Source organism: Ranitomeya imitator, chromosome 3 (genome assembly GCF_032444005.1).
Source record: "Ranitomeya imitator isolate aRanImi1 chromosome 3, aRanImi1.pri, whole genome shotgun sequence".
Lineage (NCBI taxonomy): Eukaryota > Metazoa > Chordata > Amphibia > Anura > Dendrobatidae > Ranitomeya > Ranitomeya imitator.
The window spans coordinates 753,000,820-753,026,063 of NC_091284.1; the positions used below are offsets into that span (position 1 = coordinate 753,000,820).

The 25,244-nt window shown below is 43.3% G+C and overlaps 1 protein-coding gene across 3 annotated transcripts in view; it reads right to left on the minus strand.

Annotated features, from left to right (window-relative positions):
* Positions 1-512: 512 nt before the first annotated feature.
* LOC138671073 (spartin-like) overlaps positions 513-25,244 on the minus strand; it is a 47,609-nt gene continuing 22,877 nt past the window's right edge. Inside the window, exons 6-9 of one of the 3 annotated variants that reach the window (XM_069758958.1) lie at positions 14,950-15,144; positions 13,783-13,941; positions 13,608-13,698; positions 516-2,735 (exon numbers count right to left, since the gene is read on the minus strand). In XM_069758958.1, coding sequence (XP_069615059.1) covers positions 2,576-2,735; positions 13,608-13,698; positions 13,783-13,941; positions 14,950-15,144 — 605 coding nt within the window. In that variant the 3' untranslated portion in view covers positions 516-2,575. Of the gene's footprint in view, positions 2,736-13,607; positions 13,699-13,782; positions 13,942-14,949; positions 15,145-25,244 lie in introns of all 3 variants that reach the window. The other 2 variants (XM_069758957.1, XM_069758959.1) reach the window with 2 other exon arrangements.

The following is a 25,244-nucleotide window of genomic DNA, read 5'->3' on the forward strand; positions in this document are numbered from 1 at the left end:
TCTGAAGTAAAGCGTAGAGATCCTTACTCTCTCGGTATTCTGGCTACCGGATTTCTGCGCCTCAGAAGGAGGCAGCCTGTGTAGGGCAGAACTCCTCTGATATCCACTCCTTTGCTATGACTTCTTCACCCTCTCTACAATACAGTTCTCTTTCAGTGTCTTTTCCCAGGAGCTGTAGCACTTCATGCCACACGGCTCCTATGCTTCCTCTCCCTTTGTCTTCCTGACAGGAACTGAACCCTTTCCCTCCAGATCAGGATGTTCTTATAGGGGAGTTCACCTTAAACAGGCTTAGAGCTCCCCCTTCTGGTCTGGAGTGTAAACATGTTGCATGCATTGTGTTACCTGACAAAGAGTTCTCCTTTATTGCCTCCAAACGTAACATCACTCCCCCCTAGAGGAAAATGACATTACTGCAATGACCAGGAGCCTGGGGCGCTGCACATATTCTATGACAGTGCAAGTAAATCCTGGCAGTCACACTGGAAGTATTTCTTCCATCTTTGGCTATTATACTGTGTTTTTATTGAAGGCTTTGGCTTTAAAAAACTTTTTTTCATTTTTGATGCAAAATAATAGCATATTCTTAGAATACAGCACAGTTATTGGTACAAGGGCAAAATTTAGTATTTAGTCCACCCGTAAATTTTAGATTATACTTTACCAAGAGGCTTGGTAAGTGTTGCAGTTAGTTCATGATGACCATGAATATCTTTTACAGGCTTGTTGTAGGTTTAACCGAACAGATTGAATTGAGTGCTTTGATTATTTTCTTTTAACCTGCAGCACCCGCCTTTTTACGACAGAGTATTTCTTTCAACTCTACTGACAATCAAGAGGAAAGGGTTGTCATTTCCTCCCAATGGCATGATCTACACTCCAGCACTGCATTTTCACAAAGGCTGCTAGCAGGTAACCTAAATGATCATTTTAAAGGGATTGTCCCCCATGGTTAAACATCAATAATTGCATACACTGTTTGTAATTTAGGGGCTGAAGAAAAAAAGAAAAAAAAAAATCCCGTGAAGAGTTATGACATTTACTTCTGGCACCACCTTGTGTTCATAGTGTGTAGCACATCCACCTTATTATTAATTATTATAGCGCCATTTATTCCATGTGAAAAGGGGTATACATAATAAAAAACAAGTACAATAATCATAAACAATACAAGTCATAACTGGTACAGGAGGAGAGAGGACCCTGCCCGCGAGGGCTCACAATCTACAAGGGATGGGTGAGAATACAGTAGGTGAGGATAGAGCTGGTCGTGCAGCGGTTTGGTGGAACGAGGGTTATTGCAGGTTGTAGGCTTGTCGGAAGAGGTGGGTTTTCAGGTTCTTTTTGAAGGTTGAGATTCTGACATGTTGAGGTAGAGAATTTCAGAGTAGGGGGAATGCACGGGAGAAATCTTGTATGCGATTGTGGGAAGATGAGATAAGAGGGGAGTACAGAAGGAGATCTTGTGAGGATCGGAGGTTGCGTGCAGGAAAGTACCGGGAGACGAGGTCACAGATGTATGGAGGAGACAGGTTGTGGATGGCTTTGTATGTCATGGTTAGGGTTTTGTACTGGAGACTCTGGGTAATGGGGAGCGAGTGCAGGGATTGACAGAGGGGAGATGCCGGGGAATAGCGGGGGGACAGGTGGATTAGTCAGACAGCAGTGTTTAGAATAGATTGGAGGGGTGCGAGAGTGTTAGAGGGAAGGTCACAGAGCAGGAGGTTGCAGAAGTCGAAGCGGGAGATGATGAGGGTTTTTGCAGATTCTTGGTTGATGAATGTGAGGATCCAGGAAATATTTTTGCGTTGAAGTTGGCAAGAAGTGGAAGGGGCTTGGATATGTGGTTTGAAGGAGAAATCAGAGTCAAGGGTTATCCAGAGGCAGCAAGCTTGCGAGACCGGGGTGAGTGAGCAGCAATTTACTTTAATGGACAAGTCTGTTGGGGGGGGGGTTTGAGTGAGATGGGGTAACTATGATGAATTCTGTTTTGTCTGTGTTAAATTTTATTAATCGACAGAGAAGAGATTAAATAGATTAGATATTAGTAAAAACTTTTTGACAGTGGGGGGTGAGTGGAACAGGCTGCCACGAGAGGTGGTGAGTTCTCCTTCAATGGAAGCCTTCAAACAGAGGCTGGATAGACATTTGTCTGAGATGTTTTAGTAAATCTTGCATTGAGCAGGGGAGATTAGACATGATGAACCTTGAGGTCCCTTCTAACTCTAACATTTTATGACTCTATGATTCGAGCGGTACAGTATATTCTTAGCTACCAGAAGGGGAAGGAAACCAATTCAGCTCATTACCCACCCCTAGCAGTACTCATGGGAAGCAAACAATGGTGGGTACTTTTTATGCTATAGGCACTTCAAATTACCTTAAAGCACCCTTTAGCCATAAATCCAAAAAGTGGAATATTTTTAGCAGACCTGATCTTTGTGCCAATGTTTCACACGATTCTTATTCTAATGTACAGAAAAAAAAGTCTACAAAAAAAACAAGCCGATCCTGTATTAACAAGTGGAAATGTTTAGTGTCTCATTAAGATAATGGGGAGAGCGGGATTATGGCGTCAGTGCGGATCCTTCTTGTCCTGTTCCTCTTTCACTTTGGTTTCACTTTTTTTCACTATTGCCTTTACACCTAAATGGTCAATAGTAAGGGCAGTGACCCCAACATTGATTGCAGAATTTACTGCATCATCAGTGGCTTGACCAGCATCTTTTCCATACCTACAAAAAAAAGTCAATTAGGTTACTTCTCAATAAAACTGTTAACGATTAAATTGGTAGAATTTGTGCATCTGTGTAATTAATGTGCCAGGACGAGTTCTCCAGTTAGTATAGATAACCCACGTGCTACAGGCTCAGGCCATACAGATACTGAAATGTCACCATTATACAGTGGGGCAAAAAAGTATTTAGTCAGTCAGCAATAGTGCAAGTTCCACCACTTAAAAAGATGAGAGGCGTCTGTAATTTACATCATAGGTAGACCTCAACTATGGGAGACAAACTGAGAAAAAAAAAATCCAGAAAATCACATTGTCTGTTTTTTTAACATTTTATTTGCATATTATGGTGGAAAATAAGTATTTGGTCAGAAACAAAATTTCATCTCAATACTTTGTAATATATCCTTTGTTGGCAATGACAGAGGTCAAACGTTTTCTGTAAGTCTTCACAAGGTTGCCACACACTGTTGTTGGTATGTTGGCCCATTCCTCCATGCAGATCTCCTCTAGAGCAGTGATGTTTTTGGCTTTTCACTTGGCAACACGGACTTTCAACTCCCTCCAAAGGTTTTCTATAGGGTTGAGATCTGGAGACTGGCTAGGCCACTCCAGGACCTTGAAATGCTTCTTACGAAGCCACTCCTTTGTTGCCCTGGCGGTGTGCTTTGGATCATTGTCATGTTGAAAGACCCAGCCACGTTTCATCTTCAATGCCCTTGCTGATGGAACATAGTAACATAATAACATAGTTAGTAAGGCCAAAAAAAGACATTTGTCCATCCAGTTCAGCCTATATTCCATCATAATAAATCCCCAGATCTACGTCCTTCTACAGAACCTAATAATTGTATGATACAATATTGTTCTGCTCCAGGAAGACATCCAGGCCTCTCTTGAACCCCTCGACTGAGTTCGCCATCACCACCTCCTCAGGCAAGCAATTCCAGATTCTCACTGCCCTAACAGTAAAGAATCCTCTTCTATGTTGGTGGAAAAACCTTCTCTCCTCCAGACGCAAAGAATGCCCCCTTGTGCCCGTCACCTTCCTTGGTATAAACAGATCCTCAGCGAGATATTTGTATTGTCCCCTTATATACTTATACATGGTTATTAGATCGCCCCTCAGTCGTCTTTTTTCTAGACTAAATAATCCTAATTTCGCTAATCTATCTGGGTATTGTAGTTCTCCCATCCCCTTTATTAATTTTGTTGCCCTCCTTTGTACTCTCTCTAGTTCCATTATATCCTTCCTGAGCACCGGTGCCCAAAACTGGACACAGTACTCCATGTGCGGTCTAACTAGGGATTTGTACAGAGGCAGTATAATGCTCTCATCATGTGTATCCAGACCTCCAGGTAAGTTTATCATTAACTAGGATCCCCAAGTCCTTCTCCCTGTCAGATTTACCCAGTGGTTTCCCATTCAGTGTGTAATGGTGACATTGATTCCTTCTTCCCATGTGTATAACCTTACATTTATCATTGTTAAACCTCATCTGCCACCTTTCAGCCCAAGTTTCCAACTTATCCAGATCCATCTGTAGCAGAATACTATCTTCTCTTGTATTAACTGCTTTACATAGTTTTGTATCATCTGCAAATATCGATATTTTACTGTGTAAACCTTCCACCAGATCATTAATGAATATGTTGAAGAGAACAGGTCCCAATACCGACCCCTGCGGTACCCCACTGGTCACAGCGACCCAGTTAGAGACTATACCATTTATAACCACCCTCTGCTTTCTATCACTAAGCCAGTTACTAACCCATTTACACACATTTTCCCCCAGACCAAGCATTCTCATTTTGTGTACCAACCTCTTGTGCAGCACGGTATCAAACGCTTTGGAAAAATCGAGATATACCACGTCCAATGACTCACCGTTGTCCAGCCTATAGCTTACCTCTTCATAAAAACTGATTAGATTGGTTTGACAGGAGCGATTTCTCATAAACCCATGCTGATATGGAGTTAAACAGTTATTCTCATTGAGATAATCCAGAATAACATCCCTCAGAAACCCTTCAAATATTTTACCAACAATAGAGGTTAGACTTACTGGCCTATAATTTCCAGGTTCACTTTTAGAGCCCTTTTTGAATATTGGCACCACATTTGCTATGCGCCAATCCTGCGGAACAGACCCTGTCGCTATAGAGTCCCTAAAAATAAGAAATAATGGTTTATCTATTACATTACTTAGTTCTCTTAGTACTCGTGGGTGTATGCCATCCGGACCCGGAGATTTATCTATTTTAATCTTATTTAGCCGGTTTCGCACCTCTTCTTGGGTTAGATTGGTGACCCATAATATAGGGTTTTCATTGTTTCTTGGGATTTCACCTAGCATTTCATTTTCCACCGTGAATACCGTGGAGAAGAAGGTGTTTAATATGTTAGCTTTTTCCTCGTCATCTACAACCATTCTTTCCTCACTATTTTTTAAGGGGCCTACATTTTCAGTTTTTATTCTTTTACTATTGATATAGTTGAAGAACAGTTTGGGATTAGTTTTACTCTCCTTAGCAATGTGCTTCTCTGTTTCCTTTTTGGCAGCTTTAATTAGTTTTTTAGATAAAGTATTTTTCTCCCTATAGTTTTTTAGAGCTTCAATGGTGCCATCCTGCTTTAGTAGTGCAAATGCTTTCTTTTTACTGTTAATTGCCTGTCTTACTTCTTTGTTTAGCCACATTGGGTTTTTCCTATTTCTAGTCCTTTTATTCCCACAAGGTATAAACCGCTTACACTGCCTATTTAGGATGTTCTTAAACATTTCCCATTTATTATCTGTATTCTTATTTCTGAGGATATTGTCCCAGTCTACCAGATTAAGGGCATCTCTAAGCTGGTCAAACTTTGCCTTCCTAAAGTTCAGTGTTTTTGTGACTCCCTGACAAGTCCCCCTAGTGGAAGGAGGTCTGCACTCAAAATATCACGATACATGGCCCCATTCATTCTTTCATGTACCCGGATCAGTCATCCTGGCCCCTTTGCAGAGAAACAGCCCCAAAGCATGATGTTTCCACCACCATGCTTTACAGTAGGTATGGTGTTTGATGGATGCAACTCAGTATTCTTTTTCCTCCAAACACGACAAGTTGTGTTTCTACCAAACAGTTCCAGTTTGGTTTCATCAGACCATAGGACATTCTCCCAAAACTCCTCTGGATCATCCAAATGCTCTCTAGCAAACTTCAGACGGGCCCGGACATGTACTGGCTTAAGTAGTGGGACACGTCTGGCACTGCAGGATCTGAGTCCATGGTGGCGTAGTGTGTTACTTATGGTAGGCCTTGTTACATTGGTCCCAGCTCTCTGCAGTTCATTCACTAGGTCCCCCCGCGTGGTTCTGGGATTTTTGCTCACCGTTCTTGTGATCATTCTGACCCCACGGGGTGGGATTTTGCGTGGAGCCCCAGATCGAGGGAGATTATCAGTGGTCTTGTATGTCTTCCATTTTCTAATTATTGCTTCCACTGTTGATTTCTTCACTCCAAGCTGGTTGGCTATTGCAGATTCAGTCTTCCCAGCCTGGTGCAGGGCTACAATTTTGTTTCTGGTGTCCTTTGACAGCTCTTTGGTCTTCACCATAGTGGAGTTTGGAGTCAGACTGTTTGAGGGTGTGCACAGGTGTCTTTTTATACTGATAACAAGTTTAAACAGGCGCCATTACTACAGGTAATGAGTGGAGGAAAGAGGAGACTCTTAAAGAAGAAGTTACAGGTCTGTGAGAGCCAGAAATCTTGATTGTTTGTTTCTGACCAAATACTTATTTTCCACCATAATATGCAAATAAAATGTTAAAAAAACAGACAATGTGATTTTCTGGATTTTTTTTTCTCAGTTTGTCTCCCATAGTTGAGGTCTACCTATGATGTAAATTACAGACGCCTCTCATCTTTTTAAGTGGTGGAACTTGCACTATTGCTGACTGACTAAATACTTTTTTGCCCCACTATATGGAGGGATCACTCTACTTTTTTGCTTGATATTTGAGAAAAGGCCTTATCCGAGAGTGATCAGCAAAAGGAAAAAGGGGGCAGGATTTCCTCCCCCCCCCCCCCCCCACTTACTGCGCTTCCTGTCAAAATAATTGCACATTGGTGAAAAGGTAAGTGGACATTAACAGGATGCAAAATTGTTTTAAGAGTGTAATTGCTGAAAAAAATTACATGGAATTAACAGAATGTAAAAGGTTGTTCCCAAGACATCAAGTTATCACCTATCTGAGGGATGATGGATAATCCAATGATCACTAGGGGTCAGTCTACAGGAGTACCCAGTAATCGTGTGATTGATACCTTAGACTATGAGAACTGGACTCAGCAGAGTACAGACCTCCTCTATTTCAAGCACTGACACAGAGCGCAGCAGCTTATTCATCAGTGATTCTCAGTCTGGACAGTCGCATCTTGGTACTCTCCAGGATGAAAACTATTTATCCCCAGACATGGATTACAGAATGGGACAGAACAACGGACATGGTTTTTTTTATTACAGGAGACAAGGGCTTCAATGAAATGGCCATTAGATGAGTATAACTGTATTTGTCAGTTTTAAATAAAAAGGGAAAAGTATCTTTTGTTTTTAGTTCAAATAAAAGTCTTTATACTTGCTGTGCATTTGTTTACAATACAACTAAAGGATAAGTAATGGAGAGGCCTCTTATAGAGGCCTCTTATAGATGCACCTTATCTGGGCGGCTGCGGGCTAATATTTTTAGGCTGGTGGGGGGGGGTCAATATCCACGGCCCCTTAAAAGCCTAAGAATATGAGCCTACAGCTGTCTGCTTTAGCAAGGCTGGTTGTCAAACATGTGAGAGACCCCATGCTTTTTTTTATTATTTAAACGATTTTTTTTTTTAAAAAACAGCGTGGGGACGCCTCTATTCTTGATAACCAGCCTTGCTGAAGTTGACAGCTGAGGCTTGCAGCCCACAGCTGTCAGCTTTACCTGGCTGGTTATAAAAAAAAAAAACAGGGGAACTCAAGCCTTTTTTATTTATTTATAGTGCAAGCTGCAGCTGATGAATACTCCTATCAGCCGCCAACTGCTCTCACTGTTGTCAGTTGAGCTCAACTCAACATTCTCTCCCACTAGCGCTGATCTCTGCACGAGCAGCAGAGAGTGATGAGAGCGGTCTTCAGTACCCGGCACCGGGGATCAGCGCAAACAGTACCGCTTCTTCCCAGGCGCCAGTACGTGTGATACTGATGAGGAACACAGTTGCCACATGTATGCCACAAATATTACACATACGGACACATATCTCCAGTACCAGAAAAATCAGAATGTGTGAAAGAGGCCTAACACTGATTTAGACAAATTTGTGAACTATTTGAGAGAAAAAGACCTTTTGTGTACATAGAAAAAAAATCTTAGATCTTTGAGCTCACCTCATTAAAAAATGGGAGCAAAAATAAAGAGAGAGTATTGCTGTCAGGATTCTAACCCAGCAGCTCTTGTGCACCAGGCGGCAGCTCTTGCCTCAGAGCTATTCAGCTCCCTGGACAGTGCTGTACTAATCCAAATACTTGTACCTGTGTTGTTTCTGATAGGAACAGTGTCCACCCTGAGTTCCTGAGGTGTTCAATCAGGGTGGAGCCAACTATTTAACCCTGGCATCGCATTCCCTTCCTTACGAGATTATTTCACCTGCTGCTTATCCTCAATATTCTACTGCTGCTCCATGTACCGACCCCTGGCCATCCCTGACTATGCTACCTGCCGCTCCTAGTGGTTGCAATACTACTACTCCAACAGTTACATTATATTTTTGCCCAGTATAGATTCACTTTTTGGTAATAGTTAAAACAGTATAACTTGGAACTGCTTGGATAATTTCATATTTGCAACCATTAACCCCTTTCTGCCATTGGACGTAATATTCCGTCCATGTGGGGTGGGCCTTAATTCCCAAGGACGGAATATTACGTCCAGCGCGATCGGCCGCGCTCACGGGGGGAGCGCCGCCGATCGCGGCCGGGTGTCAGCTGCTTATCGCAGCTGACATCCGGCACTATGTGCCAGGAGCGGTCACGGACCGCCCCCGGCACATTAACCCCCGGCACACCGCGATCAAAGATGATCGCGATGTGCCGGCGGTGCAGGGAAGCATCGCGCAGGGAGGGGGCTCCCTGCGGGCTTCCCTGAGACCCCCGCAGCAACGCGATGTGATCGCGTTGCTCCGGGGGTCTCCTACCTCCCTCCCTGCAGTAAGTCCCGGATCCAAAATGGCCACGGATCCGGGTCCTGCAGGGAGGGAGGTGGCTTACCAAGTGCCTGCTCAGAGCAGGCACTTGGTAACGCTGCACTGCTCTCAGACAGATCGGTGATCTGTCAGAGTGCTGTGCAAACTGGCAGATCACCGATCTGTATTGTCCCCCCCTGGGGCAAAGTAAAAAAGTAAAAAAAAAAATTTCCAAGTGTGTAAAAAAAAAAAAAAAAAAAAAATCCTAAATAATGAAAAAAAAAAAAATATTATTCCAATAAATACATTTCTTTATCTAAATAAAAAAAACAAAACAATAAAAGTACACATATTTAGTATCGCCGCGTCCGTAACGACCCCACCTATAAAACTGGCCCACTAGTTAACCCCTTCAGTAAACACCGTAAGAAAAAAAAAAAAAAACCCAGGCAAAAAACAACGCTTTATTATCATACCACCAAACAAAAAGTGGAATAACACGCGATCAAAAAGACAGATATAAATAACCATGGTACCGCTGAAAACGTCATCTTGTCCCGCAAAAAACGAGCCGCCATACAGCATCATCAGCAAAAAAATAAAAAAAGTTATAGTCCTGAGAATAAAGCGATGCCAAAATAATTATTTTTTCTATAAAATAGTTTTTATCGTATAAAAGCGCCAAAACATAAAAAAATGATATAAATGAGGTGTCGCTGTAATCGTACTGACCCGAAGAATAAAACTGCTTTATCAATTTTACCAAACGCGGAACGGTATAAACGCCTCCCCCAAAAGAAATTCATGAATAGCTGGTTTTTGGTCATTCTGCCTCACAAAAATCGGAATAAAAAGCGATCAAAAAATGTCACGTGCCCGAAAATGTTACCAATAAAAACGTCCACTCGTCCCGCAAAAAACAAGACCTCACATGACTCTGTGGACCAAAATATAGAAAAATTATAGCTCTCAAAATGTGGTAACGCAAAAAATATTTTTTGCAATAAAAAGCGTCTTTCAGTGTGTGACAGCTGCCAATCATAAAAATCCGCTAAAAAACCCGCTATAAAAGTAAATGAAAAAAATGTATTCATTTCCATTTTCCCATTAGGGTTAGGGCTAGGGCTAGGGTTAGGGCTAGGGTTAGGGCTAGGGTTAGGGCTAGGGCTAGGGTTAGGGCTAGGGCTAGGGTTAGGGCTAGGGTTGGGACTAGGGTTAGGGTTAGGGTTGGGGCTTGGGTTAGGGCTAGGGTTAGGGCTAGGGTTAGGGCTAGGGTTAGGGTTGGGGCTAGGGTTAGGGCTAGGGTTAGGGTTGGGACTAGGGTTAGGGCTAGGGTTAGGGCTTGGGTTAGGGCTAGGGTTAGGGCTAGGGTTAGGGTTGGGGCTAGGGTTAGGGCTAGGGTTAGGGTTAGGGTAAGGGCTAGGGTTAGGGTTAAGGCTACAGTTAGGGTTGGGGCTAAAGTTAGGGTTAGGGTTTGGATTACATTTGCGATTGGGATTAGGATTAGGGGTGTGTCTGGGTTAGAGGTGTGGTTAGGGTTACCGTTGGGATTAGGGTTAGGGGTGTGTTTGGATTAGGGTTTCAGTTATAATTGGGGGGTTTCCACTGTTTAGGCACATCAGGGGGATCTCCAAACGCGACATGGCGACCGATCTCAATTCTATCCAATTCTGCATTGAAAAAGTAAAACAGTGCTCCTTCCCTTCCGAGCTCTCCCGTGTGCCCAAACAGGAGTTTACCCCAACATATGGGGTATCAGCGTACTCAGGACAAATTGGACAACAACTTTTGGGGTCCAATTTCTCCTGTTACCCTTGGGAAAATACAAAACTGGGGGCTAAAAAATAATTTTTGTGGGAAAAAAAGAGATTTTTTATTTTCACGGCTCTGCGTTATAAACTGTAGTGAAACACTTGGGGGCTCAAAATTCTCACAACACATCTAGATAAGTTCGTGGGGGGGTCTAGTTTCCAACATGGGGTCACTTGTGGGGGTTTCTACTGTTTAGGTATATTAGGGGCTCCGCAAACGCAATGTGACGCCTGCAGACCATTCCATCTAAGTCTGCATTCCAAATGGCGCTCCTTCCCTTCCGAGCCCTCCCATGCGCCCAAACGCTGGTTCACCCCACATATGGGGTATCAACGCACTCAGGACAAATTGGACAACAACTTTTGGGGTCCAATTTCTCCTTTTACCCTCGAGAAAATACAAAACTGGGGGCTAAAAAATAATTTTGAGGGGAAATTTTTTATTTTATTTTCACGGCTCTGCGTTATAAACTGTAGTGAAATACTTGGGGGCTCAAAGTTCTCACAACACATCTAAATAAGTTCCTTAGGGGGTCTAGTTTCCAATATGGGGTCACTTGTGGGGGGTTTCTACTGTTTAGGTACATTAGGGGCTCTGCAAACACAATGTGACGCCTGCAGACCATTCCATCTAAGTCTGTATTCCAAATGGCGCTCCTTCCCTTCCGAGCCCTCCCATGCGCCCAAACGCTGGTTCTCCCCCACATATAGGGTATCAGCGCACTCAGGACAAATTGCACAACAACTTTTGGGGTCCAATTTCTCCTGTTACCCTCAGGAAAATACAAAACTGGGGGCTAAAAAATTATTTTTGTGGGAAAAAAATTTTGTTTTATTTTTACGGCTCTGCATTATAAACTTCTGTGAAGCTCTTATTGGGTCAAAGTGCTCACCACACATCTAGATAAGTTCCTCAGGGGGTCTACTTTTCAAAATGGTGTCACTTGTGGGGGGTTTCAATGTTTAGGTACATCAGTGGCTCTCCAAACGCAACATGGCGTCCAATCTCAATTCCTATCAATTTTGCATTGAAAGGTCAAACGGCGCTCCTTCCCTTCCGAGCTCTCCCATGCGCCCAAACAATGGTTTACCCCCACATATGGGGTATCAGAGTACTCAGGACAAATTGTGCCACAACTTTTGTGGTCCAATTTCTTCTCTTACCATTGGGAAAATAAAAAATTGGGGGCAAAAAGATAATTTTTGTGAAAAAAAAAATGATTTTTTATTTTTACGGTTCTGCATTATAAACTTCTGTGAAGCACTTGGTGGGTCAAAGTGCTCACCACACCTCTAGATAAGTTCCTTAGGGGGTCTACTTTCCAAAATGGTGTCACTTGTGGGGGGTTTCAATGTTTAGGCACATCAGTGGCTCTCCAAACGCAACATGGCGTCTCATCTCAATTCCTGTCAATTTTGCATTGAAAGGTCAAACGGCGCTCCTTCCCTTCCGAGCTCTCCCATGCGCCCAAACAATGGTTTACCCCCACATATGGGGTATCAGAGTACTCAGGACAAATTGTGCCACAACTTTTGTGGTCCAATTTCTTCTCTTACCATTGGGAAAATAAAAAATTGGGGGCGAAAAGATAATGTTTGTGAAAAAAAATGATTTTTTATTTTTACGGTTCTGCATTATAAACTTCTGTGAAGCACTTGGTGGGTCAAAGTGCTCACCACACCTCTAGATAAGTTCCTTAGGGGGTCTACTTTCCAAAATGGTGTCACTTGTGGGGGGTTTCAATGTTTAGCCACATCAGTGGCTCTCCAAACGCAACATGGCGTCCCATCTCAATTCCAGTCAATTTTGCATTGAAAAGTCAAATGGCGCTCCTTCCCTTCCGAGCTCTGCCATGTGCACAAACTGTGGTTAACCCCCACATATGGGGTATCAGCGTACTCAGGACAAATTGTACAACAACTTTTGGGGTCCATTTTCTCCTGTTACCCTTGGTAAAATAAAACAAATTGGAGCTGAAGTAAATTTTTTGTGAAAAAAAGTTAAATGTTCATTTTTATTTAAACATTCCAAAAATTCCTGTGAAGCACCTGAAGGGTTAATAAACTTCTTGAATGTGGTTTTGAGAACCTTGAGGGGTGCAGTTTTTAGAATGGTGTCAAACTTGGGTATTTTCTATCATATAGACCCCTCAAAATGACTTCAAATGAGATGTGGTCCCTAAAATAAAATGGTGTTGTAAAAATGAGAAATTGCTGGTCAACTTTTAACCCTTATAACTCCCTAACAAAAAAAAATTTTGGTTCCAAAATTGTGCTGATGTAAAGTAGACATGTGGGAAATGTTACTTATTAAGTATTTTGTGTGACATATCTCTGTGATTTAATTGCATAAAAATTCAAAGTTGGAAAATTGCGAAATTTTCAAAATTTTCGCCAAATTTCCATTTTTTTCACAAATAAACGCAGGTAATATCAAAGAAATTTTACCACTATCATGAAGTACAATATGTCACGAGAAAACAATGTCAGAATCACCGGGATCCGTTGAAGCGTTCCAGAGTTATAACCTCATAAAGGGACAGTGGTCAGAATTGTAAAAATTGACCCGGTCCATAACGTGCAAACCACCCTTGGGGGTAAAGGGGTTAAAAGTGGATCTGTCCGCAGAATAAAATATTGTAATATTTGGGTAATTGCAGTTGTCAAAAAAAAATAAAAAGGTTCTATTAGTTGATAGGCGCTTTTGCAAATATTTTGCATTGTTTTGGCTGATGGTAGTAAAGCATTAACCCCTTCCTGCCCAATTATGTACTATTGCATCATAGAGCAAAAACTTGCCATTTTTAATTGCTGCCCCTTCCACAAAAAAAAAAATAAAAAAAAACACAGGCAGTCAGACATACTTGTAGTTGACCGTATGCACAGTCTCTGAGGCCACACTCTTGGTGACGTTCTTTGCAGCGTACTCTAAACCCTGCCAGACCGTTGCAAATCCTTTAAATAAAGCACAAGAAAAGTGTAACTGTGGGAGGTGGATCAACAAAACCACAAATAATATCTTTATAGCCATGAACATACCTTGTACTCCACTTGCTGCTACCACCATAGCGCCATCCAGTGGAGATTTACCGTCCTTGTCCCGCTTCAGTGATTCAGGGAGAAGTTTGCTGCCATGTTTCTTCACGTGTGGCCCCAGCTCTCTCCCAACACAACTTGCAACAGCACAGACTCCATCCACTAGGACAAAGAAACACCCATCAGTCATGGATATTTAGCAAAAAATAATCAAAGGTAAGCTCGCCAGTAAAGCAGACATGACTTGTTACCAAATAAACATTCATCTATAAACAGATGTACCCATAACACCATTATCTAGGATCCATTTATCATCAAAGTTCAGAGGCCTAATTATAGTGGGTGCAGGCGTTGCAGTTGATCTTGTCCCTGGAGCCTAGGAAGGTAGGTGACCCAAATGGTCTGTTTACTAGTATTCATTTATCAAATGAACCAAAAAGATTCTCTGAGAATATGCTACAAATGGCCACCACCACATATTTCAAGCTGCAACCCATTTAACTCATGTCATGATGGACTATAACCTGAAGAAACACCACCTGAGACTTGAACTATCAGAGTAGCACTGTAAGCAAACACATCTGATCTGCCCCCTCAGCTGCAGAGCAGGACTGTAACATGAGAAAAGTTAAATTTCTCCTAGACTGATCACATTGGGCTTTTTCTTCTGGCATTATCACACCGTGCTCTAATTTGTAAACCCATTCTGCTGAGTCAGTCTGATAGTCAGTATCTGTGCCCTGCTGTAAAGCTGAGTGCCAGTCAGACTGAAAGTAGGCAAAAAAAATAAAAAAAAAATAAAAAAATAAAAAAAAATCACACCCCCTCCATTGTGCCAAGTTTGCTGAGTTGGGGGGGATGTTTCTCCTGTTACCGCCTTGGTCTGCAGCTTAGTGAGCAGAGCAGGTAGGTTTGTTCATGATGCTGCTTCTCTGACACTTGGGACAGGTCTTAAGCGGTATTTCTTCACCCTAAAAGCAGCCTTTGCAGTTTGATGTATGTGATGGCGGTCATTTTTGTTACATTCTTGGAGAACCCCTTTAAAATGACCTGTTGTTGGAGATTTTGCATTGTGGCACACAAGCTTCAAGTTACACAATTGTCAAGGCTTTAGCCCTACTATTCATTTCCAATAACTTTTAAAAAGGGAAGCATGCTTTACATCTTCACCTAGGAAGTGACTGACTTTAACTGCTCCTCCGGTGGCTTGCTTGGCTATGTTAAGCCCTTTGACCACTGTGGGATTGACCTCGATAGGTTTATCCCCGGGCTGTATGTGCTCTCTTAGTTTGGTAGCACCTTTGTGAATGTTTTTTTCAGTCAATTCTGCTCCTTTAACGAGACCCGAACTCAGCCAAGAAGCTCCTAGATAATGAAAAAAAAAAAATATTAAAAAGACATTGAACCATAAAATTGTGCTGCTAAGTCTGCATACCAGCAGTACAGAAATGTATGGCCATATACATTTAAAAGTTAGCAATTTTGCTAAATCCAGAATCATGTTTTAGACACATGACTGATACTACTTTAATTTTAAATGATTTTTGCAATGTAGAGCAGCAAAGATGGAGTACAAATTGTACTAGAGTATGCTTTTTTGATGGCTCTTGAGAGGATCAACATCATCTAATACAATACATTGAATGGTCATCAAATTGGTATAGACGTCTCCCATTATGGTCAGCAAACTGCCTCTCAATTGGAGATCAAATCAGTACAAAACATTCATGGCATCAATGCTCATCCTCTTTAAATTACTGGCACACCGTCAATATACAGGGAATAAAGTACAAGTAGAAGGTTTCGACCCCTTGATCTCTTACGACAGCTGGAGCTTGGAGTGAACATTTGGGATTGAGGACACCCCATTTTTCAGGAGCATCCATTGGGAGTTTGTGCTGACATGTGCATAATTAAAGGGAGTTTCTGGTCTGAACATACATTTCTGTAGTTACCATAAGTGACTGCTGAATCCCGACACTGTTCAATATCTGCTATGAACTGGTGATTCAGAAACACAATGGACCTGGTGGTTAAGAGCACACAAAGTGACCTGATAGTTACTAATAACATAGGACGAGCTCTGAGACGTGGGAACTCTGCTGACCGCAATCCTTAATTCTATCACACCACACTAGAAGTAGCCGTGGAGCGCTCCTGACCAGACCTAGGCGCCTCGGGCACAGCCTGAGAAACTAGCTAGCCCTGAAGATCGAAAATAAGCCTACCTTGCATCAGAGAAATTCCCCAAAGGAAAAGGCAGCCCCCCACATATAATGACTGAGTAAAGATGAAAATACAAACACAGAGATGAAATAGGTTTTAGCAAAGTGAGGCCCGACTTACTGAATAGACCGAGGATAGTAAAGATAGCTTTGCGGTCAGCACAAAAACCTACAAACAACCACGCAGAGGGCGCAAAAAGACCCTCCGTACCGACTAACGGCACGGAGGTGCTCCCTCTGCGTCCCAGAGCTTCCAGCAAGCAAGAAAAACCAATATAGCAAGCTGGACAGAAAAAAATAGCAAACAAAAGGAACACAAGCAGAACTTAGCTTATGCAGGGCAGACAGGCCACAAGACGATCCAGGAGAGAGATCAAGACCAATACTGGAACATTGACTGGAGGCCAGGAACAAAGAACTAGGTGGAGTTAAATAGAGCAGCACCTAACAACTCAACCTCGTCACCTGAGGAAGGGAACTCAGAAGCCGCAGCCCCACTCACATCCACCAGAGGAAGCTCATAGACAGAACCAGCCGAAGTACCACTCATGACCACAGGAGGGAGCTTGACCACAGAATTCACAACAGTACCCCCCCTTGAGGAGGGGTCACCGAACCCTCACCAGAGCCCCCAGGCCGACCAGGATGAGCCAAATGAAAGGCACGAACCAGATCGGCAGCATGAACATCAGAGGCAAAGACCCAGGAATTATCTTCCTGACCATAACCCTTCCACTTAACCAGGTACTGGAGTTTCCGTCTCGAAATGCGAGATTCCAAAATCTTCTCCACTATATACTCCAACTCCCCCTCAACCAAAACCGGGGCAGGAGGATCAACGGATGGAACCACAGGTGCCACGTATCTCCGCAACAATGACCTATGGAATACATTATGGATGTAAAAAGAAGCTGGAAGGGTCAAACGAAAAGACACAGGATTAAGAACCTCAGAAATCCTATACGGACCAATGAAACGAGGCTTAAACTTAGGAGAGGAAACTTTCATAGGAATATAACGAGACGACAACCAAACCAAATCCCCAACACGAAGTCGGGGACCCACACAGCGCCTGCGGTTAGCGAAACGTTGAGCCTTCTCCTGGGACAATGTCAAATTGTCCACTACATGAGTCCAAATCTGCTGCAACCTATCCACCACAGTATCCACACCAGGACAGTCCGAAGACTCAACCTGCCCTGAAGAGAAACGAGGATGGAAACCAGAATTGCAGAAAAACGGCGAAACCAAAGTAGCCGAGCTGGCCCGATTATTAAGGGCGAACTCAGCCAACGGCAAAAAGGACACCCAATCATCCTGATCAGCAGAAAAAAAAAACCAGATATGATATGTTTCCAAGGTCTGATTGGTTCGTTCAGTTTGGCCATTTGTCTGAGGATGGAAAGCCGAGGAAAAAGACAAATCAATGCCCATCCTAGCACAAAAGGCTCGCCAAAACCTCGAAACAAACTGGGAACCTCTGTCAGAAACGATGTTCTCCGGAATGCCATGTAAACGAACCACATGCTGGAAAAACAATGGCACCAAATCAGAGGAGGAGGGCAATTTAGACAAGGGTACCAAATGGACCATCTTAGAGAAGCGATCACAAACCACCCAAATGACCGACATCTTTTGAGAGATGGGGAGATCCGAAATAAAATCCATAGAGATGTGTCCAGGGCCTCTTTGGGACCGGCAAGGGCAAAAGCAACCCACTGGCACGAGAACAGCAGGGCTTAGCCCGAGCACAAATCCCACAGGACTGCACAAACGAACGCACATCCCGTGACAGAGACGGCCACCAAAAGGATCTAACCACCAAATCTCTGGTACCAAAGATTCCAGGATGACCAGCCAACACCAAACAATGAACCTCAGAGATAACTCTACTCGTCCATTTATCAGGGACAAACAGTTTCTCCTCTGGGCAACGGTCAGGTCTATTAGCTTGAAATTTTTGCAACACACGCCGCAAATCAAGGGAGATGGCAGACAAAATTACCCCCTCTTTGAGAATACCCGCCGGCTCAGGCAAACCCGGAGAGTCGGGCACAAAACTCCTAGACAGGGCATCCGCCTTCACATTTTTAGAGCCCGGAAGGTACGAAACCACAAAGTCAAAACGGGAGAAAAACAGCGACCAACAAGCCTGTCTAGGATTCAACCGTTTGGCAGACTCAAGATAAGTCAAGTTCTTGTGATCAGTCAAGACCACCACGCGATGCTTAGCTCCTTCAAGCCAATGACGCCACTCCTCGAATGCCCACTTCATGGCCAGCAACTCTCGATTGCCCACATCATAATTACGCTCAGCAGGCGAAAACTTCCTGGAAAAGAAGGCACATGGCTTCATCACCGAGCCATCAGAACTTCTTTGCGACAAAACAGCCCCTGCTCCAATCTCAGAAGCATCAACCTCGACCTGGAACGGGAGCGAAACATCCGGTTGGCACAACACAGGGGCAGAAGAAAAACGACGCTTCATCTCCTGAAAAGCCTCCACAGCAGCAGAAGACCAATTGACCACATCAGCACCCTTCTTGGTTAAATCATTCAACGGTTTAGCAATACTAGAAAAATTATTGATGAAGTGACGATAAAAATTAGCAAAGCCCAGGAACTTTTGCAGACTCTTCAGAGATGTCGGCTGAGTCCAATCATAAATGGCCTGAACTTTAACAGGGTCCATCTCGACAGTAGAAGGGGAAAAAATGAAACCCAAAAATATAACATAGTAACATAGTTAGTAAGGCCGAAAAAAGACATTTGTCCATCCAGTTCAGCCTATATTCCATCATAATAAATCCCCAGATCTACGTCCTTCTACAGAACCTAATTGTATGATACAATATTGTTCTGCTCCAGGAAGACATCCAGGCCTCTCTTGAACCCCTCGACTGAGTTCGCCATCACCACCTCCTCAGGCAAGCAATTCCAGATTCTCACTGCCCTAACAGTAAAGAATCCTCTTCTATGTTGGTGGAAAAACCTTCTCTCCTCCAGACGCAAAGAATGCCCCCTTGTGCCCGTCACCTTCCTTGGTATAAACAGATCCTCAGCGAGATATTTGTATTGTCCCCTTATATACTTATACATGGTTATTAGATCGCCCCTCAGTCGTCTTTTTTCTAGACTAAATAATCCTAATTTCGCTAATCTATCTGGGTATTGTAGTTCTCCCATCCCCTTTATTAATTTTGTTGCCCTCCTTTGTACTCTCTCTAGTTCCATTATATCCTTCCTGAGCACCGGTGCCCAAAACTGGACACAGTACTCAATGTGCGGTCTAACTAGGGATTTGTACAGAGGCAGTATAATGCTCTCATCATGTGTATCCAGACCTCTTTTAATGCACCCCATGATCCTGTTTGCCTTGGCAGCTGCTGCCTGGCACTGGCTGCTCCAGGTAAGTTTATCATTAACTAGGATCCCCAAGTCCTTCTCCCTGTCAGATTTACCCAGTGGTTTCCCATTCAGTGTGTAATGGTGACATTGATTCCTTCTTCCCATGTGTATAACCTTACATTTATCATTGTTAAACCTCATCTGCCACCTTTCAGCCCAAGTTTCCAACTTATCCAGATCCATCTGTAGCAGAATACTATCTTCTCTTGTATTAACTGCTTTACATAGTTTTGTATCATCTGCAAATATCGATATTTTACTGTGTAAACCTTCTACCAGATCATTAATGAATATGTTGAAGAGAACAGGTCCCAATACTGACCCCTGCGGTACCCCACTGGTCACAGCGACCCAGTTAGAGACTATACCATTTATAACCACCCTCTGCTTTCTATCACTAAGCCAGTTACTAACCCATTTACACACATTTTCCCCCAGACCAAGCATTCTCATTTTGTGTACCAACCTCTTGTGCGGCACGGTATCAAACGCTTTGGAAAAATCGAGATATACCACGTCCAATGACTCACCGTGGTCCAGCCTATAGCTTACCTCTTCATAAAAACTGATTAGATTGGTTTGACAGGAGCGATTTCTCATAAACCCATGCTGATATGGAGTTACACAGTTATTCTCATTGAGATAATCCAGAATAACATCCCTCAGAAACCCTTCAAATATTTTACCAACAATAGAGGTTAGACTTACTGGCCTATAATTTCCAGGTTCACTTTTAGAGCCCTTTTTGAATATTGGCACCACATTTGCTATGCGCCAATCCTGCGGAACAGACCCTGTCGCTATAGAGTCCCTAAAAATAAGAAATAATGGTTTATCTATTACATTACTTAGTTCTCTTAGTACTCGTGGGTGTATGCCATCCGGACCCAGAGATTTATCTATTTTAATCTTATTTAGCCGGTTTCGCACCTCTTCTTGGGTTAGATTGGTGACCCTTAATATAGGGTTTTCATTGTTTCTTGGGATTTCACCTAGCATTTCATTTTCCACCGTGAATACCGTGGAGAAGAAGGTGTTTAATATGTTAGCTTTTTCCTCGTCATCTACAACCATTCTTTCCTCACTATTTTTTAAGGGGCCTACATTTTCAGTTTTTATTCTTTTACTATTGATATAGTTGAAGAACAGTTTGGGATTAGTTTTACTCTCCTTAGCAATGTGCTTCTCTGTTTCCTTTTTGGCAGCTTTAATTAGTTTTTTAGATAAAGTATTTTTCTCCCTATAGTTTTTTAGAGCTTCAATGGTGCCATCCTGCTTTAGTAGTGCAAATGCTTTCTTTTTACTGTTAATTGCCTGTCTTACTTCTTTGTTTAGCCACATTGGGTTTTTCCTATTTCTAGTCCTTTTATTCCCACAAGGTATAAATCGCTTACACTGCCTATTTAGGATGTTCTTAAACATTTCCCATTTATTATCTGTATTCTTATTTCTGAGGATATTGTCCCAGTCTACCAGATTAAGGGCATCTCTAAGCTGGTCAAACTTTGCCTTCCTAAAGTTCAGTGTTTTTGTGACTCCCTGACAAGTCCCCCTAGTGAAAGACAGGTGAAACTGTACAATATTGTGGTCGCTATTTCCTAGATGCCCGACCACCTGCAGATTTGTTATTCTGTCAGGTCTATTAGATAGTATTAGGTCTAAAAGTGCTGCTCCTCTGGTTGGATTCTGCACCAATTGTGAAAGATAATTTTTCTTGGTTATTAGCAGAAACCTGTTGCCTTTATGGGTTTCACAGGTTTCTGTTTCCCAGTTAATATCCGGGTAGTTAAAGTCCTCCATAACCAGGACCTCATTATGGGTTGCAGCTTCATCTATCTGCTTTAGAAGTAGACTTTCCATGGTTTCTGTTATATTTGGGGGTTTGTAACAGACCAATGAAAATGAAACCTTCTGAACACCAAAGAGACACTTTGACCCCTTCACAAACAAAGAATTAGCACGCAGGACCTGGAACACCATTCTAACCTGCCTCACGTGAGACTCCCAATCATCCGAGAAGACCAAAATATCATCCAAGTATACAATCAGGAATTTATCCAGGTACTCTCGGAAGATGTCATGCATAAAGGACTGAAATACTGATGGAGCATTAGAAAGCCCGAATGGCATAACCAGGTACTCAAAATGGCCCTCGGGCGTATTAAATGCTGTTTTCCATTCATCGCCCTGTTTAATACGCACAAGATTATACGCACCACGAAGATCTATCTTGGTGAACCAACTAGCCCCCTTAATCCGAGCAAACAAATCAGACAGCAGCGGCAAGGGGTACTGAAATTTGACTGTGATTTTATTTAGAAGGCGGTAATCAATACAAGGTCTCAGCGAACTATCCTTCTTGGCCACAAAAAAGAACCCTGCTCCCAATGGCGACGACGACGGGCGAATATGACCCTTCTCCAAGGATTCCTTTACGTAACTCCGCATAGCGGCGTGCTCAGGCACAGACAAATTAAACAGTCGACCCTTAGGAAACTTACTACCAGGAATCAAATCGATAGCACAATCGCAATCCCTATGCGGAGGTAGGGCCCTGGACTTGGGCTCATCAAATACATCCCGGTAATCCGACAAGAACTCTGGGACCTCAGAAGGGGCGGATGACGAAATAGACAGAAATGGAACATCACCATGTACCCCCTGACAACCCCAGCTGGACACAGACATTGATTTCCAATCCAATACTGTGTTATGGACTTGTAGCCATGGCAACCCCAACACGACCACATCATGCAGATTATGCAACGAAAAAGCGAATATCCTCCTGATGCGCAGGAGCCATGCACATGGTCAGCTGGGTCCAGTATTGAGGCTTATTCTTGGCCAAAGGCGTAGCATCAATTCCTCTCAATGGAATAGGATACTGCAAGGGCTCCAAGAAAAACCCACAGCGCCAAGCAAACTCCAAGTCCATCAAATTCAGGGCAGCGCCTGAATCCACAAATGCCATGACAGAATATGATGACAAAGAGCAGATCAAAGTAACGGACAAAAGAAATTTCGACTGTACCGTACCAATGGTGGCAGACCTAGCGAACCGCTTAGTGCGCTTAGGACAATCGGAGATAGCATGAGTGGAATCACCACAGTAAAAACACAGCCCATTCCGACGTCTGTGTTCTTGCCGTTCAGCTCTGGTCAAAGTCCTATCACATTGCATAGGCTCAGGTTTATGCTCAGGTAATACCGCCAAATGGTGCACAGTTTTACGCTCACGCAAGCGTTGATCGATCTGAATGGCCAAAGACAGACTCATTCAGACCAGCAGGCATAGGAAATCCCACCATGACATCCTTAAGGGCTTCAGAGAGACCCTTTCTGAAAATTGCTGCCAGCGCACATTCATTCCATTGAGTGAGCACAGACCACTTCCTAAACTTCTGACAATATATCTCTACCTCATCCTGACCCTGACACAGAGCCAGCAAATTTTTCTCTGCCTGATCCACTGAATTAGGTTCATCATAAAGCAATCCGAGCGCCAGAAAAAACGCATCAATATTACATAATGCAGGATCTCCTGGCGCAAGGGAAAATGCCCAGTCTTGAGGGTCGCCACGTAATAAAGAAATAATGATCTTAACTTGTTGAACTGGGTCACCAGAGGAGCGGGGTTTCAAAGCCAGAAACAGTTTACAATTATTTTTAAAACTCAGAAACTTAGCTCTATCTCCAGAAAACAAATCAGGAATAGGAATTCTTGGTTCTAACATAGAATTCTGAACCACAAAGTCTTGAATATTTTGTACTCTTGCAGTGAGATGATCCACACAAGAAGACAGACCTTTAATGTCCATCACTACACCTGTGTCCTGAACCACCCAAATGTCTAGGGGAAAAGAAAGACAAAACACAGTGCAGAAAAAAAAATGGTCTCAGAACTTCTCTTTTCCCTCTATTGAGAAGCATTAGTACTTTGGGCCTCCAGTACTGTTATGGACTGGTGATTCAGAAACACAATGGACCTGGTGGTTAAGAGCACACAAAGTGACCTGATAGTTACTAATAACATAGGACGAGCTCTGAGATGTGGGAACTCTGCTGACCGCAATCCCTAATTCTATCACACCACACTAGAGGTAGCCGTGGAGCGCTCCTGACCAGACCTAGGCGCCTCGGTCACAGCCTGAGAAACTAGCTAGCCCTGAAGATAGAAAAATAAGCCTACCTTGCCTCAGAGAAATTCCCCAAAGGAAAAGGCAGCCCCCCACATATAATGACTGTGAGTAAAGATGAAAATACAAACACAGAGATGAAATAGGTTTTAGCAAAGTGAGGCCCGACTTACTGAATAGACCGAGGATAGTAAAGATAGCTTTGCGGTCAGCACAAAAACCTACAAACAACCACACAGAGGGCGCAAAAAGACCCTCCATACCGACTAATGGCACGGAGGTGCTCCCTCTGCGTCCCAGAGCTTCCAGCAAGCAAGAAAAATCAATATAGCAAGCTGGACAGAAAAAATAGCAAACAAAAGTAACACAAGCAGAACTTAGCTTATGCAGGGCAGACTGTTATGAAAGGTAATTCAGTACCACAATGGACATAGAGGTCAGCGCACATACAGTGACCTGGCAATAACCCAAAAAACAAGAACGAGCTCTGAGACGTGGGAACTCTGTTGACCGCAATCCCTAATCCTCTCCAACACACTAAAGGCAGCCGTGGATTGCGCCTAACGCTCCCTATGCAACTCGGCACGGCCTGAGAAACTAGCTAGCCTGAAGATAGAAAATAAGCCTACCTTGCCTCAGAGAAATACCCCAAAGGAAAAGGCAGCCCCCCACATATAATGACTGTGAGTTAAGATGAAAAGACAAACGTAGAGATGAAATAGATTTAGCAAAGTGAGGCCCAACTTTCTGAACAGAGCGAGGATAGGAAAGGTAACTTTGCGGTCAACACAAAACCCTACAAAAACCACGCAAAGGGGGCAAAAAGACCCTCCGTACCGAACTAACGGCACGGAGGTACACCCTCTGCGTCCCAGAGCTTCCAGCAAGCAGAAAAAAACAAATTGACAAGCTGGACAGAAAAAAAACAGCAAACAAATAGCAAAGAGGAACTTAGCTATGCAGAGCAGCAGGCCACAGGAACGATCCAGGAGGAAACAGGTCCAATACTAGAACATTGACTGGAAGCCAGGATCAAAGCACTAGCTGGAGTTAAATAGAACAGCACCTAACAACTTCACCACATCACCTGAGGAAGGAAACTCAGAAGCCGCAGTACCACTTTCCTCCACCAACGGAAGCTCACAGAGAGAACCAGCCGAAGTACCACTTGTGACCACAGGAGGGAGCTCTGCCACAGAATTCACAACAGCAGACAGGCCACAAGACGATCCAGGAGAGAGAGCAAGACCAATACTGGAACATTGACTGGAGGCCAGGAACAAAGAACTAGGTGGAGTTAAATAGAGCAGCACCTAACGACTTAACCTCGTCACCTGAGGAAGGGAACTCAGAAGCCGCAGCCCCACTCACATCCACCAGAGGAAGCTCATAGACAGAACCAGCTGAAGTACCACTCATGAGCATAGGAGGGAGCTTGACCACAGAATTCACAACAAATATCCACACTGTCAGGATTCCCCACTTTTGTCAGCTTGAGCCGTCATCACGTGACCCAAGTATGTGATTTGCTTAGTCTTGATTCCACTGAGACTCACTTTTCATCTGCTTCTTTCAATGAAACATTGCGAGGAGGAGTATAAAGATTGCCAATTGGGACATGACGACCACTTGAGTGGACCATAGAGAAGTCTGATATTTAGGTTTAGCCTGGAAACTCCTTTAAACCTCCATAAAA